This window comes from Dendrobium catenatum, unplaced genomic scaffold (assembly GCF_001605985.2).
Source record: "Dendrobium catenatum unplaced genomic scaffold, ASM160598v2 fragScaff_scaffold_1063, whole genome shotgun sequence".
Lineage (NCBI taxonomy): Eukaryota > Viridiplantae > Streptophyta > Magnoliopsida > Asparagales > Orchidaceae > Dendrobium > Dendrobium catenatum.
The window spans coordinates 1,192,514-1,211,019 of NW_021319525.1; the positions used below are offsets into that span (position 1 = coordinate 1,192,514).

General features: G+C 35.9%; 1 protein-coding gene across 6 annotated transcripts in view; it reads left to right on the forward strand.

The window, feature by feature from the left end:
- LOC110112452 (protein MON2 homolog) overlaps positions 1-18,506 on the forward strand; it is a gene marked incomplete at its 5' end in the record, with an annotated part of 74,652 nt that overhangs the window by 48,352 nt on the left and 7,794 nt on the right. For 2 of the 6 annotated variants that reach the window (XM_028698325.1, XM_028698326.1), the window contains 15 exon segments: positions 1,326-1,369; positions 1,451-1,582; positions 1,655-1,786; positions 1,888-1,940; positions 2,043-2,091; positions 3,007-3,065; positions 11,086-11,237; positions 11,344-11,534; positions 13,532-13,660; positions 13,755-13,840; positions 13,921-14,036; positions 14,128-14,240; positions 16,538-16,661; positions 16,746-16,864; positions 17,058-17,512. In XM_028698325.1, coding sequence (XP_028554158.1) covers positions 1,326-1,369; positions 1,451-1,582; positions 1,655-1,786; positions 1,888-1,940; positions 2,043-2,091; positions 3,007-3,065; positions 11,086-11,237; positions 11,344-11,534; positions 13,532-13,660; positions 13,755-13,840; positions 13,921-14,036; positions 14,128-14,240; positions 16,538-16,661; positions 16,746-16,864; positions 17,058-17,512 — 1,954 coding nt within the window. 6 annotated transcript variants of the gene reach the window in all.

The window sequence follows — 18,506 nt, forward strand, 5'->3', positions numbered from 1 at the left end:
TGTATTTTCTCAGATTTTTGGAGAGGAGATCCTCTCCTTAGCAAAGCCCGTTCTCGTTCTACATCATGGAGTCAACAATCAATCTATCCATATAATGGTACAATTCTATGAGGTGTGCGCCTCATGACATTTTTGGTTCAAATTGCTCTAAGACCTCGTATTGCATAATTTTAAATAACGACATAGGTTGGGGCAGAACATTAATGGTTGAAGGCATCAGACATAGATATGACTTCAGTATCTAGTAAGATCACCTATGTAAGCTCTAGCTCAAACCTATCCTTAGGGATAGGGTCAAGCTCAAGATTAACCACATCATCAGCTTTACCAAAACAATCGAGAGACAGTCTGATTGGTGAACTGGAGATGGAAGTAATTGGATGGAGAAGTAACTTCAGGTTTTCTATTTCTTAGGCACCAGTCTAATTTGGCAGTGAATATTTATTCATGAGGCCTAAATTGATTGGAGACTGGATTAATTTTAAGAGAAGGTAGATCAAAGTGGCTTGGCTTTGCATGTGTATTATATTGAAGATGGAGTGGGATGGCCATATAATATGATCAATGAGTATCATGATATCATTGATGAGAGTATGTATGTATGATTGGTCTGATATTATCTTTGAGGATGAGGATATCGAGGATGAATATACATGATCATTATGATATTATTATATTGATTATAAATTTTTTTCTTTCATTATTTAAAAATGTAGGAGTCATAAGTATCATTAAAAAAAGAGTTAAGTTTATGATAACTCATCATAATAATGTTCATTATAAGAAGCTTGATAGGAATGGTGTATGTCGATTAGATATATGCTTATGGAAATACAAATGTTTATCTGGAGCGGTGAAAGATTATAAATATTTTTCAAATATCTATTCTCTCATAGTTGTTTGATCTGCAGGTTTGTGCACAAAATTCACTCTTTGATTATTCTTGCGGACAAGTGCATGTGGAAATTTCAAGCTGATTTTTCGGCAACATTAGCAAACTCTTATTAACTGTGCATAATCCTTCATGTCCACCAGTTTAATCCACTTTATGCATGCGTCTATCTAGTTTTATGGAATTAACTGCTCATATAGCACTCAATATGGATGAATGGAGTAGCCTTCATAAACTCAAATGGTTAAGATTAATGATGATGATGATTTCTGTTTTATTCAGCTTGCATTCTGTAAAGCAAATCATAGAATGTGCACTTGATTTCTATGCTTCAGTTTAACTGCTTATTATTGTAAAACAATGTTGCAATAAATTATGTCCAACCTTTGCGTGTCCAACTTTCGGTTATCAACTGACTTTTTTTTTTCACCAGGGGTTCATCATATATGGGATGATGCTGTTGGCCATCTGCTAGAGGTAACACTATTACGATTTTTGTTATTGTATAATTTCTAGATCATGTTTTTGCTGGGAAAAGATTATGATTTTTTTTTGCAGCTTTCTGAAAATTCCAACCAACAACTGAGAAACTTGGCCCTTGATGCATTAGATCAGTCCATTTGTGCAGTCATAGGTTGTGATCAGTTTCAAAGTACTAAGCCCTCTGAACTTTTGTTATCTTCTACAGAAGTAAGTAACCTTTTTTTTTGCCACGTTAACCATCAATTTTTAGACCAAATAACAGGCTTAATCTCTTTACAGGTGTGTAACAGTGATGTTACTGACAGACCATTTGAGTGTGCGGCATTGTCTCCCTTGATAATTCTTTATACATCTAGTCAAAGCCTTGATGTCCGTGCAGGTGCACTGAAAATTTTGCTTCATGCCTTGGAGGTATGCCTTTTCAAATTATATGAATATTATGGCCTACTGCTAACATATTAATTAAAAATACAATGCCTTGGTCGTCTCTTAATTTTTGTCTTTGCTTGCAGAGACATGCAGACAAACTACAATTTTGCTGGTCTGATATACTTGATATATTAAGGTTTTATCTAACTCTCTTTCTTGTTCATCATTGTTCTTGTATGCACTACATTAAATAGAGGAAAACCTTCTTTAATTATAGTTATTTCTTACTTAACTTCAGGTCTGTTGCTGATGAATCAGAAAGAGATCTTATCCCGCTAGGATTTCAGGTGGGAAGGGTAAATTTGTTTTCTGAATGCCACATTGCAGCATAAAAAATATGGTCTTTAGTAATTATTTTGAAGATGGATTTGATATATTATTAAGAAGTAGAGTTTATTTTAAATTGAAAAATAAAGCAATTTTGTGATGGAAGATTTTGGGATTAAATGATACAATTTTCATTTTTTGTTGGCAAACTGCAAAAATTGACACACTTTCCTTGAAATATCTCAGGAGTATCCCATCTACAAAGAAATGACCTAAATGCTAATTTAGCAGGAGTATATAACATTTTCCACTTAAGTAGCTGGAGGGACGTAGTATGAGGCAGATAGAAAGAAAATATGGGAATTTATACCTTTTAAAGCAAGCTAATACTAGGACTCCTTGAACCGTCTTTAATAGCAACTTTCATTAATAACAGCATTTTGTTTCTTTTGAAACAGTCAATTTTTTTCTTAATTCATAATAGATTTTATTATTCTATGATGCCTTTCCATAAACTGTGGTTCACCTATCTATAATAGAGAAAGAAATTAATACATTTCTTTATGAATTTCTTGATAAATAGTTATTATGAAATCCATCGAATGCCATGACTGTATATCCTTATTTTTAACATGGTTTGCTTTTCATGTTTCATTGATGTTTGTTATATTAAGGTTTCGTTTAGGACAGCTTTCTTACAGCTCATTAAAGCAGTTTTTTAGTTTAAAAATTAAAAAAAATTACTAGAAAACTATTTTAAGTAGTAAGAAAGCCGTCCCAAACAAAGTCTAAGTGACTACAAATATACTTGGAATCCTGGTCCATGTAGCCATGTACAGACTCAAAGGTGCCTATACTTTTGCACATATGCCCACAATTTCTTGCACACCTTAATTTTATTTTTGTTAGTGTTCTGATACCCTTTTCTTGTGCAGAACATACGGGTTATTATGAATGATGCATTGTCGACCATACCAGTTCAGTGTATTGATGTGTAAGCTTCTTTGCTCATTTGGGTTTTTATCCATACTGTGTATATCATGTGGTAAGCATAATTCATCATGCACGGATTACCCTAAATAATCAAATATGGCTACTTTCATCTTACTAGTTACAGTGACGTGATTTTTTTTCTTTTGTTTGTATAGCCAATTGCCTTGTAGTGTTTAAGTAACACCTGGGTTCCGGACATCAATCTATATTTTCTACTCAGACAACAAATACTGCAAACCCTACAATTCATTTTCTTAAGACCTTAGGAATATATTTTATTGCATGTTCCTTCACATACAATATAGATGGTAAGGATAATCTCTCTAATTACATGGACGTGGGGACTAAAATATAGTATGATTCTAATTGTAGTTATTTAAGGATAGCTAAACTTAGTTCTTGTATTGTATATTAACTCCTAAATATTTACCCTTCCCTAACATATTTCTTGAATATAAAATAAAAACATTGATGACTTGTCTCAGAGTTGATTGTGTTATAGGATAAGATTGTCCTCGAGGGTAGTCTCAATATGAACCCTAGCCAACTGTGTACCTTTTTGTCATTGTGGATTATGATGGACCTGCCTATAGTTGAAACTTGAGAGGTTACCATCTTGTTACCTAAAAAGAGACTATTTGTTGACTAATTTAAAATAAAAAGAAAAAAGGCAACATCTCGGAATAAAAAAGAATGAAGAAACCGAAAATCAAAGAGATGTATCTCTTCACAAAGTCTCCTTTGTTGCCTCCTTCGATATGCTCAAATGATGCAGCTCTTCGCTACCGTAACTCTCCTTTGGCAATCTACTTGATAAAAATTTGATGAAACAGAAAAAAAAAAAAGAAAAAATAAAGAAAAAACTTACGTCTCTTGTTCGCAAGTTCTCAATTGATCCTTGTTCTTGATCTTGCTTTTTCCTTCTATGCTTCGTGAAATTAGACCCGTCTACATCACAATTCCACTCATCTGATTATAGCTCCATGCGACAAAGCTTGCCCACATGGTTGCCTGCCAGCTCGCGACGAACCTACCTAGTACTAAGCTCAACCGTGCAGTTATCCCGCACGAGCAGCCCCGCACCTTGTCTTCCGTGTGTATTTCGCCAGCTGAGGCTTCCTCTCCGACCAAACATCCCACGCTTTTAGAACTCCTATCCGATTCAATGGAACACCCTACGGATTTCGCACGAGCTCCTCAAGCTGACCGTTGGCGCCGGTCTAGCCCCTGCTTTCGGCATTAGCGAGGTCTAGATTGTGCTCATCTGTGCCCCTGCCTTACATGCGAAATGCCTCACGCGTGTAGGCCTCTCTCTCGCACCAGTTCGCAATCCCATAACCCACTTCGACTACACATCTTGCTTGATCGAACGCTCAGACAAGCCTACACACCCGACATGTCTTCGCAAACTCGCTCTCCACTCGTTCGCTTACACCCTGATCAAACTTCCAGAACTCTTTTTCTATTATCTCAAAGTGTAAGTGCAAAGAAGAAGGTTTTATTCCTGTCTTCACTTCGTTTAAATGATAATTATTGCTCACTACTATAAACTGTGAGTATAATCAGTTGACTAGGCAAAGAAAAACATGTAAATAAAAAAGAGGGGCAAACATGTATCTCATTGTAGAAAATCCTATGTCATTGATCTTAAATCCGGCTAGAATGATCGAATTGAAGATCTCACGCTGTCAATCTTAGATCTTGCCTGGACGATTTCAAATCGAAGACCTTGTGCCGTCGATTTGAGATTTGGCTAGAACGATTTTTTATTAAAGACCTCGCGCCATCGATCTTGAACATGGTCGGGTTGATTTCAAATCAAAGATCTCTCGTTATCGATTTTAGATCCGGCCGAGAAGAAATAATGGCAATTGTCATCTTAACCGCCTCTTGCGAGGAGTGGATGCCGGGGGGCTATTGAACTTTCCACTAAAGAGGAAAATATTTTATTGGAGTGATTGGAGAGCCAATGTGAACATTTAATTAATCGCAATTAAATAAACTTAATTATACAATTAAAACAAAAATGAAATTTCAAAGATTAATTAATTAATTAATTGATAATCAGTTAATTGATTGATTACTTATTTAAATTAATTAATTGATTGTTGACTTATTTAAATCAATTAATTGATTAAAGAATTGAAGGTCATATTAACTAATTAAATTAGTCAATTTAAAATACAATTAATTAATTTACTTGGAGAGCAATGGAAATTAAAAATCTTTTTAATTAACTAATTGGTTAATTAATCAATTAATCAATTAAAAATGCAATTTAAATTTTAATGGATTAATTAATTATTTAAATTCCATTGGAGCACAACCAAGAAAGAAAACAACGAAGGGGCTCTGGTTAAATTATGCATTTTGATTATTATCAAAAAGAGGGAAAAGAAAAACAATGTTTGTATTAAACAAACCTAACTACAAACTCAAACCAACTAAAAACACCAAACTGCTAAACTAAAACTCTTAAGCTTTCAAACCAAGCAAACTAAAAACTCTATAAATCATGGCTCTTATGCAAGCTGCAAAGCAGTACAAACTCCAAGGTAGTATGAGCTCCCGCAAACAAATGAACAAGAGTCAGTACTGGAAAGAAAACTGCAATGCAAGAAAAAAATAAGTACTATAAATAAAAATGCAGTACAAGAAAGAAAAACAAAGTACTGTAAACAAAATTACAGTGCAAGAAAAAAAAATACTATGAAAAAAGCTAAGTACTGTAACGAGAAACAGTGTTGAAACATGAAAGGAAAATACTACAACAAAAAACATACAAGCAACTTCCATAGGGAAGCCGTAAGACCTACTCAAATAAACAGGAAACTTTCATAAGAATGCCGTAAGACCTACTCAAATAAATAGGCAACTTCTAATGCAAAAGCGTAAGACCTACTCAACATCTAACCTATTAGCTACTTCCAAAGGGAAGCAATCGGTCCTACAAACCCCAGGCTACTTCCAAAGGGAAATAGTATGTCTTACAAACAATGGGCTACTTCTAAGTGAAGTAGTAAGACTCACACTTAATCAACATGATAGGCAAAGTTCTAAGTGAAGTAAACCAACCTTGAGCTAAACATACACAGAAAACTTTCATAGGGAAACCGTAAAACCTATCCAAATAAACATGCAACTTCCATAGGGAAGCCGTAAGATCTACCCAAATAAACATGCCACTTCCAAAGGGAAGCAATAAGTCCTATAAATAAACGGTCTACTTCTAAGTGAAGAGTATGACCCACTTTTTAAATAAACTACGGGCTACTTCTAAGTGAAACAATAAGATTCACTTTTTAAACAAACTCCAGGCTACTTCTATGTGAAGTAGTAAGATCTACTTTTAAATAAACTCCAGGCCACTTCTAAATGCATAAGTCGTAAGACCTATCCAATCAACCATACCACTTCTAAATGTAGAAGTCGTAAAACATACCCGAATAATTAGGCCACTGCTAAATGCAGAGGTCGTAAGACCTACCCAAATAATCAGACCACTTCTAATTGCAGAAGTCATAAGACCTACCTAAATAAACAAAAAAACTTCTAAAGAAGCTATAAGAACTGCTATTTGGGGGACTTCTAAGAGAAGTACTAAACCCTCAACCAACTGCAGACAACTTTCAATGAAAGCTTAAAGACTACTTTAAAAACAAACTAACATGCAACTTTCAATGAAAGCCGTAAAATCTATCCAAAATCTAAGCTAGCAGCTACTTCGAATGGAAGCAATATGTCCTATTCTTAATGAATTCATTAGGGAAAACTTCTAAGTGAAGTAGCTTATCCTTAATCAAAATACATGCTGGTTCTATAGGGAAGCTGTAAGTCCTACAAACCTACAGACTACTTTTAAAGGGAAGCAATAAGTCCTACAAACCTACATACAACTTTCAATGAAAACTATAAGACTTGTTCAAAAACTATATCTACAACCCACTTCTAAATACAAAAGCTGTAAGACCTACCAAAACAAGTAAGCTATTTCTAGTGGGAAGCAATAAGTCCTACAAACCTACATGCTACTTTCAATGAAAGTAGTAAGACCTATCCAAAAGCTAAATTCAAACATACGAGCAACTTCCAAAGGAAGTCGTAAGCCCCATTCTTAACTAAACTAATGGGAAACTTCCAACGGAAGCCGAAAGTTGTTATCCCCAACCTAAATCAACCAACAAGCCACTTCTAAATGCTAAAGCCGTAAGACCTTCATAAACAAACAAGCTACTTCTAAATGCAGAAGTCGTAAGATCTGTTACAATAAAAAATTACAAGCTACTTCCAAGGGAAGCAATAAGACCTGTTGTACGGGCAACTCCTAAGCAAAGTCGTAAGCTTTGACCTAAATCTAAACATATGGGCAACTTCCAAGGGAAGCCGTAATCCCTGTCTTAAACAAAAGATACAAGCAACTTTCAAGGGAAGTCGTAAGCCCTGACATAAATCTATATTTATGAGCAACTTCCTAGGGAAGCTGTAAGCCCCCTCTTAAACAAAACTATCGGGCAACTTCCAATGGAAGCTGTAAGGCCCGAACCAAACCTACGGTCAACTTCTAAACGAAGCCGTAAGCCTTGACCTAATCTAAACAACTAGGCGACTTCTAAATGAAGTCATAAACTTAGAACCAATTCAAACAACTGGACAACTTCCAAATGAAGTCATAAGCCCAAACTAAATCAATTATTGTGTATTCTAATAGATGTAAATCCCAAACCATAATAAATTTGCAACTTACATCTAACCATTTCAGTTTATTTAGAATCCCTGAGAGGAGACAACCCATGACTGCTAATCCGATTTCTTAGACACTATAATCAATGATTGCTAGTGTTGATAGATTGAAACCTACGGTATTCCTGAGATGACAGAACTATGAGATCTTGATTGTGTCTGCCTCCACCCCCCCAACAAACGAGACTAAAACACCTAATACTATTCATCCTTAATCTAGAATTCCCTCTTACGTAATAACAGGGGTAATTAACTGATGTAGGCAAGAGGGGGGGGGGGGGGGGGGGGGGAGGCAATTCATGAGACTAATTTTTTGGCTGCTCGTGGTTCCCGGTTTGGTCTTGGTTGTCCTATTTTTGCTGTGTTTTTGGGAGCTGATGTGCTCTAGCTCATTAATATTGAGCTGTTGTTTTTTCAGCTCGTAAATTGAAGTTATTGGATTCATTCCCCCCTCTCTATGGCCTTTCAGTTTCCCTCCTGGCTCCTTTTTCCGTCGCTGGTTCCTTCCCCCTTGGCTACCTGTTTCGGTTTCCCTGGCTGCCCGTTCTTGTATCCCATGGCTGCCTTTTCCCCTCCCCTAGGTGGTCCCTTCGGCTGCTATTCCAGGCCGCCTATTGGCCTTTTGTTTTCCCTGTCCTGATTGGCTCGGTTGGAGGTAGTTTTGGCTAATTGGCTGCCCTCTTCTCTCCTATAAATATATGATGTTTTGTTGATAAAAAAAGAATGTTATGGATGATTTTTGGAAAGCTAGAACCTGAGGGTTTTCTTGGAAAAGCTTGCGAGCTTGTTCCACTTCCTTTTCTCTTTTTCTTGGAAAAGCTTGCGAGCTTGTTACACTTCCTTTTCTCTTTTTCTTGGGAAAGCTTCCGAGCTTGTCCTCTCTTCGACTTCGTCTCAGGCTTCTTATCTCTTTCTTCTAATTCAAAGAATGGAAGCAGTTTTAGGAGTTATTTTTATATTCTGTTAAGTTTGTTGTTTGTCGCATAAGTTGTAAGTGTTTGTCATTCTAAAGAATAAACATGTTGTTTGTCATTATCATTTGTATTTTGTTATTTTGTGGTAATTTGCGAGAATATCCTATTTTGTATGTAATTTTGGCAATCTTTTGATTGCATCAATTTGATATCAGAGCCTAGGTTAGTATATTCCTAGGTTGTTTGTGTATTTTTTTAAGTTTGATTTCCTAATTCCAATGGAAAACTATGAAGACCTTAAGCCAGAGGTGGGTGAAAATCAGCCTGAAGTTCTTGAATTCTAAATCCCTATGGACAGATGGATTCCGTCGCAAGGAAGTTCAACCGATCCAATTCAAAACTAATTATATAAACTTCAGATGAAGATGCTTGTGTATACAGAAAATTATGTGTAGAAAAAGAAAATTCTGCAAGACCAATTCAAACAAGAAAGAGAAGAGATCCTGAAGAAGTATGCGGCCAAGATTCAGAATTGGATTTGGTGCCTTCATCTCATTAGAAAAATTCTAAAGCATCTTCATCAGAAGATGAGCCCTTTCAACCGGGGAAGAAACTGATGTAGGCAAGGGGGGGGGGGGGGGAATCATGAGCCTAATTTTTGGACTGCTGGTGGTTCTCGATTTGGGCTTGGCTGTCATGTTTTTGCTGTGTTTTTGGGAGCTACTGTGCTACAGCTCATTAATGTTGAGCTGCTGTTTTTTTCAGCTCATAAATTGAAGTTATTAGATTCATTCCCTCCTCTCTGTGGCCTTTCAGTTTCCCCCCATGGCTCCTTTTCCCGTGGCTGGTTCTTTCCCCCCTTGGCTTCCTGTTCCAGTTTCCCTGGCCGCCCGTTCTTGTATCTCGTGGCTGCCTCTTACCCTCCCCCAGGTGGTCCCTTTGGCTACTGTTCTAGGCCACCTGCTGGCCTTCTGTTTTTCCTGTCCTGATTGCCTTGGTTGGAGTTAGTTTTGGTTGTTTGGCTACGCTCTTCTCTCCTATAAATATATGATGTTTTGTTGATAAAAAAGAATGTTATGGATGATTTTTGGAAAGCTAAAACCTGAGGCTTTTCTTGGAAAAAGCTCGTGAGCTTGTTCCACTTCCTTTATCTCTTCTTCTTGGGAAAGCTTGCGAGCTTGTCCTCTCTTCGATTTCGACCCGGGCTTCTTATCTCTTTCTTATCTCCGCAAGTTCCACGTCATTTGTATCTTTCTTCTCAAGTGATGTAAAAATAAGTTTAGGTGTTTTATGGTATAAGTTTGTATGTGTCATCTTTCTAATATAAAAGTTAAGTTGTTTTTTTTTATTTAAATGATGTATTTTGTCATTTTGTGGTATTCTAAAAGAAATACCTAGTTTTCTTGTAATTTTTTATTGCATCATTAACTATGACGTCTTGCGCTCATAGGAAGTAAGAACTCAGATCTAATTAAACCTTGATCCAATCCTCAGGGGAAATATGGTGAACTACAATTTGCCTTAAGGACAATGAAATCCTAACTCTGCAAAGTGGGATTCATGCCGAAGCACCATTTTTCTTGAAGTGTATAATCTTACCCACAATAAACATCAAGTAGTTGATTACTCACAAAATTAATAAGTAAAAAGATGCATCTTTGTTGTCCATCAACCCTTCCAGATGTTGTAGTTTTTCATATAATTGCCTAGTCATAGATGCATAAGAATTACTGGAGATCAGTGCATGCTTACACACGAAGTATTGAAGGCTGCGTGATGACAAAAAGGGCGTAGGCATGTATAATTTTATGCATGTCTGGCTGGATGTGTCAGTGTGTATGTGTAAGCATACACAGAACCCTATTTGTTTTTCTGTATGCATTTTCTTGTGTTCTTGGAATCCCCTGAAATTTAGATTGTTTTCATTGTCTTGGTTTTTTCTAGTTTAATTGTGTTAGCAAAACATATCTTTTCATATGTAGCAAAATCTCTTCACCTCCTATTGGTTCACCTCTTGAATATTATATTTAAATATTTGGACTTCTGGGAAAACTTGAATTTTATATACATCATGACATCTGAATCAAAAGTAGAGGCGCTGAATCGTGGCCGTCGATCTGCGGTTTCGCCGGCGATAAACATGTCGGTAGTGTCTGTCGATGTCCTCATCAACCTTACTTTCTTCTTTGTAGATTGTGCTGCCTAATCTTATGGCTTCATAATTCTATTATTTGGCTGTTGTGTTTAGAATATGGCCTTCATTAGTATGTACCATTAGTTGAAAGTTCTTGCGCTAGTATAATTGGTAACTTAAGTGACTCCGGGTTGAACATTTTATTCTGACATATTTTCAAACCAATCAAGCAGATGTATAGAAGTCACTGGGGCATACGGTGCTCAGAAAACAGATTTAAATATAAGTTTGACGGCTATTGGACTTCTCTGGACTGCAACTGATTTTATTGCAAAAGGTTTATTTCGGAGGAATTATGAAGAAACAACTAATAAAAATGAAAATGGTATTCTTTCACTTTGTTACAACTTGCAAGTGATAGATTACTGTGAACAAAAATTAAACTAAATTTTGTGTATGCTAAGCTTTCCTTTTCCTTTAATATCTTACAGATGCTACATCTGAAGTTGATAAAATTTCAAGGCATACAGATGGATTTGGTGCTTCAGAAAATGAACAGATTGTCAGTTTCAATAACAGTTTTCATGACTCAATGCACTCCTCAAAAGGGCTTGACCGAAACAAATTGCTATTTTCAGTTTTCTCTATACTTCTAAAACTAGGATCAGATGAGAGGCCTGAGGTATGTAAACTCTTTTTTTGAACCTTCCTCTTCTTTCCCACTCATGCTCTCTTCCTCTCTCCTCACCTGCTATCTTGCTAAATATCGCTTTTCTTTGGTTAATTTTCTTTTCAAGATAGATTAGTAGATATATTGGTTTTAGCTTTTCAATATCTGAGGTTTTTGTGCGTGCTGTTATATTTTTGATGTTTTTGCATAAAAGAAAATTTAAAAACATGAAATTTATTTTAAATATAAGTACATACCTCACATGGACCATAAACTTAAACGACGTCGCTTATGCTCGAGGCGCCCCCTTAATCGACACCTAATGATAAATATAAATACAATCATACTAAGCATTAATGATAGAATATTTTCAATAATCACTTTAATTAAATTCTATTTTCGGATTTATTAAAAATCCAATTTTTAGAAAACCTACAATTTACTAATTCCCTTCCAAATGCATTCCAAAACTTCCCCTTTATTAATTTAATAATTAGTGCTTAATATTTTCGGATTAATTTTATTTTTCATAATTTTTAAATGTCTTTGAAAGCTATGGAAAAAAGCTGACCAGTATAAGTGTTAATTGCAATAGAGGTATAGGTTAAATAAAAATAATTCCTTAGAATATTTACTAAGGCTTTGATTGGGACGATTTTTTTACTGCTTCTTAAATCAGTTTTTTAGTAAAAAAATAATTTGTTTCTACTAAAAAGCTGCTTTAAGAAGTAGTAAGAAAGCCGTCCCAAATGAAGCCTGAGAGAGAATAAAGAGTAGACTTATACTTGGATACCAGAACTAACCTAACCATTTTTTTGTGCTATAAAATGAAGATGAAGCTTATAAATTACTTGTTGCATAATAAACAATGAAACAATTATCTAATAACAATTAAATGCATACTATAAGGTGAGTCAATGGGATGGCGTTAAACAGTGAGATGACTCATCCACATGAGGGTGATAGGCAGTAGCCAAGTACTGATGGGATTCAATCACCTAAGTATGGTAAAGTCCTGAAGTTGAAATGTTAAGCATTTGTGTTGTCTTATCGTTTTCCTATGAGACAAACTTCTAGGTATTTGAGGCTTAAGCCTCAAAATATTTAATTTATAAAAAATGTAAGTAATACCTTATTAATATTAAAATAAGATTATAAAAAAAAGTATCTCCTATTCCCAAATAAACGTTAACAAGAAGTCTAAGCTACTAAGATGATAATTTGTCAATTCATAAGTTTTCTCAATTCTTTTTATTTAGTGGGTTTTCATTAGAATTATAATAAGAATTGCTTTCTCTCATCCATCAGCCCAGTTGTGTCAAATCCTCCCAATCTTCGTACTCATCTTTGTTTTCAAGAATATTCTCTTCCTAAATCAATAAAAACTAATAAGAACATTAATTAAGAATTAAAATAATGACTATGTTGATTATTTAGTTCTTCAACTACATAAATTTTAATAACCTTTTTTTGTTACGTTCTTGGTTTCTTGTTTTATACTTGTTCGTCCAACTCCTCTCTCTTTTAAATAATTCAACATTGAGATCTTTCTCTTGCAATTATGATGATATAACTTCATTGTACTTCTCTACAAATCATTCATCATCTAACTTGAGATTTTTTACAAATTAATGGATCTTCATCATCCTCCAATGGTGCTTTTTTTTTCTGAAACTTTATCTTTTAATTTCTTATTATACAAGGAATGATGGAAAAGACAATTAACAAAATGAGTAGATTAAATTCATGTTGAAGGATTAGGAAGAATATGGGTTGAACTAAAGTTAATTTATATTAAATTTTTGCAAAAAGTTTTTTTTTTTTTTTAAGGTTTAAACCTCATGCAATGCTCAAGAGGAACAAGTGAATAATTATAATTCATAAAACCAACACCAAATAGTTGGTTTTAAGGTTAATGTGGGTTTATGGTGATATCAAATGATAACAATGTGATTTACTTTCATGTAAGGGATTAAGCGAAGTCTTTATGAATTATGATTTACTTTCAGGTAAGGAATTCGGCAATCAGGACTCTTTTTCAAACTCTTGGGAGTCATGGGCAGAAGATCTCCGAAAGCACGTGGGAATACTGCCTTTGGACATACGTATTCCCTCTCTTAGAATGTGTTTCACACTTGGTAAGTTTGATACTTCATGGCCCATTCTTTGGCCTTTGATGAGATTCCATGGATGGAAGGATTTTATATGAGCTTGTCAGGAACTATTTGACAGGCAGCAACTTCATCAAGTGATGAATGGCAAGGGAAAGAGTTAGGAGTTAGAAGAGGAAAAACGGTACATATGCTCATCCACCATAGGTATTTTTTAATTCCTTGCTCCTCCATAATAGCTGTTCTTATTTGAATTTCATTCTGGACTCACTCGTTTAATTTTTCAGTCGCAATACAGCACAGAAGCAATGGGATGAGACACTTGTTTTGGTACTAGGTGGAATAACTAGATTGCTGCGCTCTTTTTTTCCTTTCCTTCAGAGTTTGAACAATTTTTCTGCAGGTGAAGCCCATTTTGTTGTTGCAGTTTGCAATTCTATTTACACATTTTTATTTTCCAAATTAATGACAAAACTATACTTAATGACACGCAGGATGGGAGATTTTGCTACGCTTTAATGAAGATAGCATTCTGAATGGTAGCAAGGAAGTTGCTGTTGCTGCAATAAGCTGTTTACAAACGGTTGTCAGTTCTCATTGTTCAAAGGTGATTTACAAAAAAATATTGTCTGAAATAACTCTGACACACTCACCAACTCCGGAAAAGGAAAAATCTCTTATACCACCCAATTTTCACATGCGGGCAAGCATCGCATTCCTTTTCTACAGATCAGGCAACATGTGTTTGTGCGTGCCCATTGATGCGACTAGGAAGCAAAGTCAACAAAATTGATATGAAGAAAATGCAGGAATACAAATATGAGGCCTGATTTTTTATTACTCCTTCAACAATAACAAAATATACAATTGATCTATTATTCGAGAGGTAGATCGTCTCTTCCACAAATCCTAGCTGCCGTTAGGAAACTCATACCAAAAGAGGAAAAATAAACTTAGAACACGCAAGATGATAACCCTAGACAAAAACCCCTCTTAAATAGCCATAACACACAATAAAGATAATTAAAACCTTCCTAAATAGCTCTCTTTTGATTCCTCCTCCTTACATAATAAATAATACCTCCCCTGGGCCCCACAAGGGCAGTCAAAAATCCCCCTCATGTTGCCCCTGATTCTACCTGGGCTTCCCCTGATGAGAATTGTCTCCTAATTTTCTCGTATGGCTCCCATTTGGCTTGATTTTCCAGCAAATCCTTCCACTTGATTAGTATCTCTTATGCTCTATCTCCCCTAGGCACACTCCTAATTCTAGTGCTCCAAAATGACCTCCATGTCTTTTGTCAAAATCAGGGGTAGTGAAGATTGTGTGTGATCTCCTATTGCACACCTCAACTATGAGATATGAAATATTGGGTGCAATGCTAACGAAGGTGGTAATCCTAGTCGCTAGGCCACTACTCTAATGCGCTCAAAAACTTCATAAGGCCCAAAATATCGTGGGGATAATTTCTCATTCCTCCTCAGGCTACTAATGTCTTTTGCCGGTAGGGTCTTAGCTTCAACTAAACCATGTCTCTTGGCTCGAAGTGTACTTCTCTCCTGTGCTTATCAGTCTTCCTCTTTATGTGTTGGGCCCTCAACAAATGTCCCTTAAGCTTTGTTAATATCTTCCTCCTCTCTTCTAAATACTGATCTACACTGAATACTGATGTAGTGCTATGCCCATATTGCATCAAATGAGGTGGATCTCTCCCATAGAGAATCCTGAAGGGGTTGATTTGTGCTATTGAATAATACGAAGTGATGTGCTAATACTCGGCCCAAGCAATCCACTTTGCCCAAATCTTCGGCGTATCTGATACAAATCATAGCAAATAGGTCTCCATGCTTCTGTTGACCACCTCTGTTTGGCCATCTGTCTGGGGATGGTATGTCGTGCTCCTTTTTAGGATTGTTCCCTATAAATGAAACAACTCCTAGAAATGATTGAGGAACATATTGTTTTGGATTGCATCTCTACGAGCTTCCTCATCATCTCCTCCAACCCTCCAAATTGGCTCTCCGCCCTATTCTCCATGGCTAAAAACCTTACTTCGATGGTTGAGAACTCCTCTATCCTGGATTTGATTTTCTCCACTTGGCTTTCTAATAAATCCACCTTCTTTGCTGCCATATGTCCAAAATCTCGTTCTGATATCAATTTGATACGACTTGGAACCAAATATTACAAAATCGATAAGAAGAAAATACATAAACACAAATATGGGGGCTGGTTTTTTATTACTCCAACAATAACGAAAGATATAATTGATCTACTATTCGAGAGGTAGATCAGCTCTCCCACAAACTCTAGTCGCCGCTTCGAAGCTCACACCAAAAGAGCAAAAATAAACTTAGCACAAATAATGAATGATAACACTATTAACATATCTAATACAGAAAATGCATATGAAAGCTTATTCTCATATTCTCGTACCCCCTCCAACACACATGGAACATTTGCCTGCGTGCGCACACAAAATTTAATGTCATTTAACAACTTTGGTATATAAATAAAATATGCACGTGTAAATTTATTTATGTTATTGTTTGATTCATGACTGAAAGGTGGTGCGATTCAAGGAATGATGGTGCCTAACTAATTTCAATTTATTGATGAATATCAGTGATGTTGATTTTCAATCCGGTTGCTTAAATACCAAAAGAATAATTTGGATTGGAAAATGATGTTTTTACTCAATTGGTCTGTGTGCTTGTTTATTTGTATTGGTATATATGTTCTTGCATTATTCTTCTATATGTATGTAACCGTGTAACCATGCAACGTACAAATATATGTAAACTTGTAGTAATGCAGCACTCTTCAAGTGTGCTCATGCATCGGAATATTTTCTTTTTTTCATTTGAACTAATTTTATCTGGTTGCCATTTTACATGAATTAGGGAAATCTGGCACTGCCATATATAAAATCTATACTTGATGTATATGAGCTTGTACTTGAAAGGTCACCAGACTGTAGTACTAACTCAGCTGTCAAGGTGAAGCAAGAAATTTTGCATGGCCTTGGTAAGGTTCTGGTACTGCTTTGTTTTATGCATTCTACTTTTCCCTATGCGTTTGAGTGACAGCCTAATTTATTGAATGTCTCAGGAGATTTGTATGTTCAAGCTCGGAGTTTGTTCAATACTGACATGTACTTAAAGCTATTATTTACCGTACATTTAGCAGTTAAAAGCTCTATGATCCACAATGATGCGGACAGTGAAATTGTAAGGACTTGTACTAACACTGTTTAGATTTGTTTGGTCCTATAATATCTCGAAATGTTATTCTTGTTCTTCTTGATTTTCTCGAATATACATGTGTGGATTATGCTTGCTAAGTAAATTAAATGTTTTTCTCCAATATACTGCAGTTTTTTTTTTCCATTTAATGTGTTCTTTCACAAAATTTTTTGTACAGGGAATTCTACCTCCATTTCAGCGTACTATTTTAGAGATTCTACCCCTCCTACGTCCTTCTGACCATCTTTCTGCAGTATGGTCTGCACTTCTCCAGGAGCTTCTCTGCTGTCTTCTGGGTTCCGAAGTTTCCATTCAGCAAAAGAAAGATGAGGAATCAGCTACAGGCCTAAACTCCGGAAGGGCTGGTGCAAGCATTGGCAATGCTGAAATTACCAAAGAAAATTGGAATAAAACAAGCATTGATGTTCCCGAAGGTTCTGCTTCTACGGCTATGTTGGTTGTAGAAACTCTTGGTCTTTCTTCTAGTGAAGCCAACCCTTACGAGACTACAATATGTAGCTCGAATCATTTGTTTATGGAGAAGCTGATACCTGTTATAATAGAACTCTTTCTGGAGGCTCCATCGACAGAAAAGTGCAGCATTTTTCCTGAGATTATCAAAGGCCTTGGAAGGTGAGTATTCTTTCTGTTCACTTCTTTCCAATATCAACCTTCAGTTTGCACGGAGCAAAAAATTTAAGGTATTTTACTTGCATTCATAAATTGATGCTTAATGTCTTTGCGTGACAAATAACATTTTCCTTTACCTGCTACCTTTTCTTAGCATATTATCCTGATTTTAACATGCATACTCCTAGTAACTTATACATGGTCTTATTTTATGAAAGTGGTTGAGTATTATACAAGCATGCCTTTGCCAGTAGCCACATTAACCCATCAGGTTCTTCCTGCCTTTGCCAGAAGCCACATTGACCCATCAGGTTCTTCCAATTTAGCCTTATTGGCTTAGAGTTTTCCCTGCTTCCTGGGTTATCAGAGGCTTCCCTCGCCTCTGACGACGCCGTTTTGGTTATTGGCCCTCAAGCAACTTCTTCAACATCTCCTCCAGGCTGGGAAAATTCCCCTCTATCTTCTCGTTGATGGCTGAAATTTGACTTTTGACATCTATAAGTTGAGCGTGGAGATCTGAAATTTCAGTTTTCAATTGTCCGATCTCCCCTTCCAACACTTATACCTTTCTTCCTTCTATGGGAACCTAGATTTAGGCTCCCATAGTAAAGAGCAATAAGTTTGACGCGAATTCTGGCCTCCAATCAGCAAAAACAACAAGATCGGATACGGAACGCAGCAAAATTCAGTGATGAAAACTTCTATTTCAGCCCAGGAAATTGCTCTGATACCAATTTGTTAGGAAACACTTGAAATCTCTTGTAAAACCTAATGCTCTTGACAAAAACAATGAGAACGATCGACCAATCCAAAGGAAAATAGTAGTTTTTATTGGAATAATCAAACTAACGGAAGCAAAATAACAAGATACAATTGATCCTCTATTCGAAAGGAGGATCTATCTCTCCCAAATCTCTAGATGTTGTTAGAGCCCAAAAAAAATCTAAGAGAGATCAAATTTCAACCAAATTGAAGATGCCCTAACTGATGTAGAACG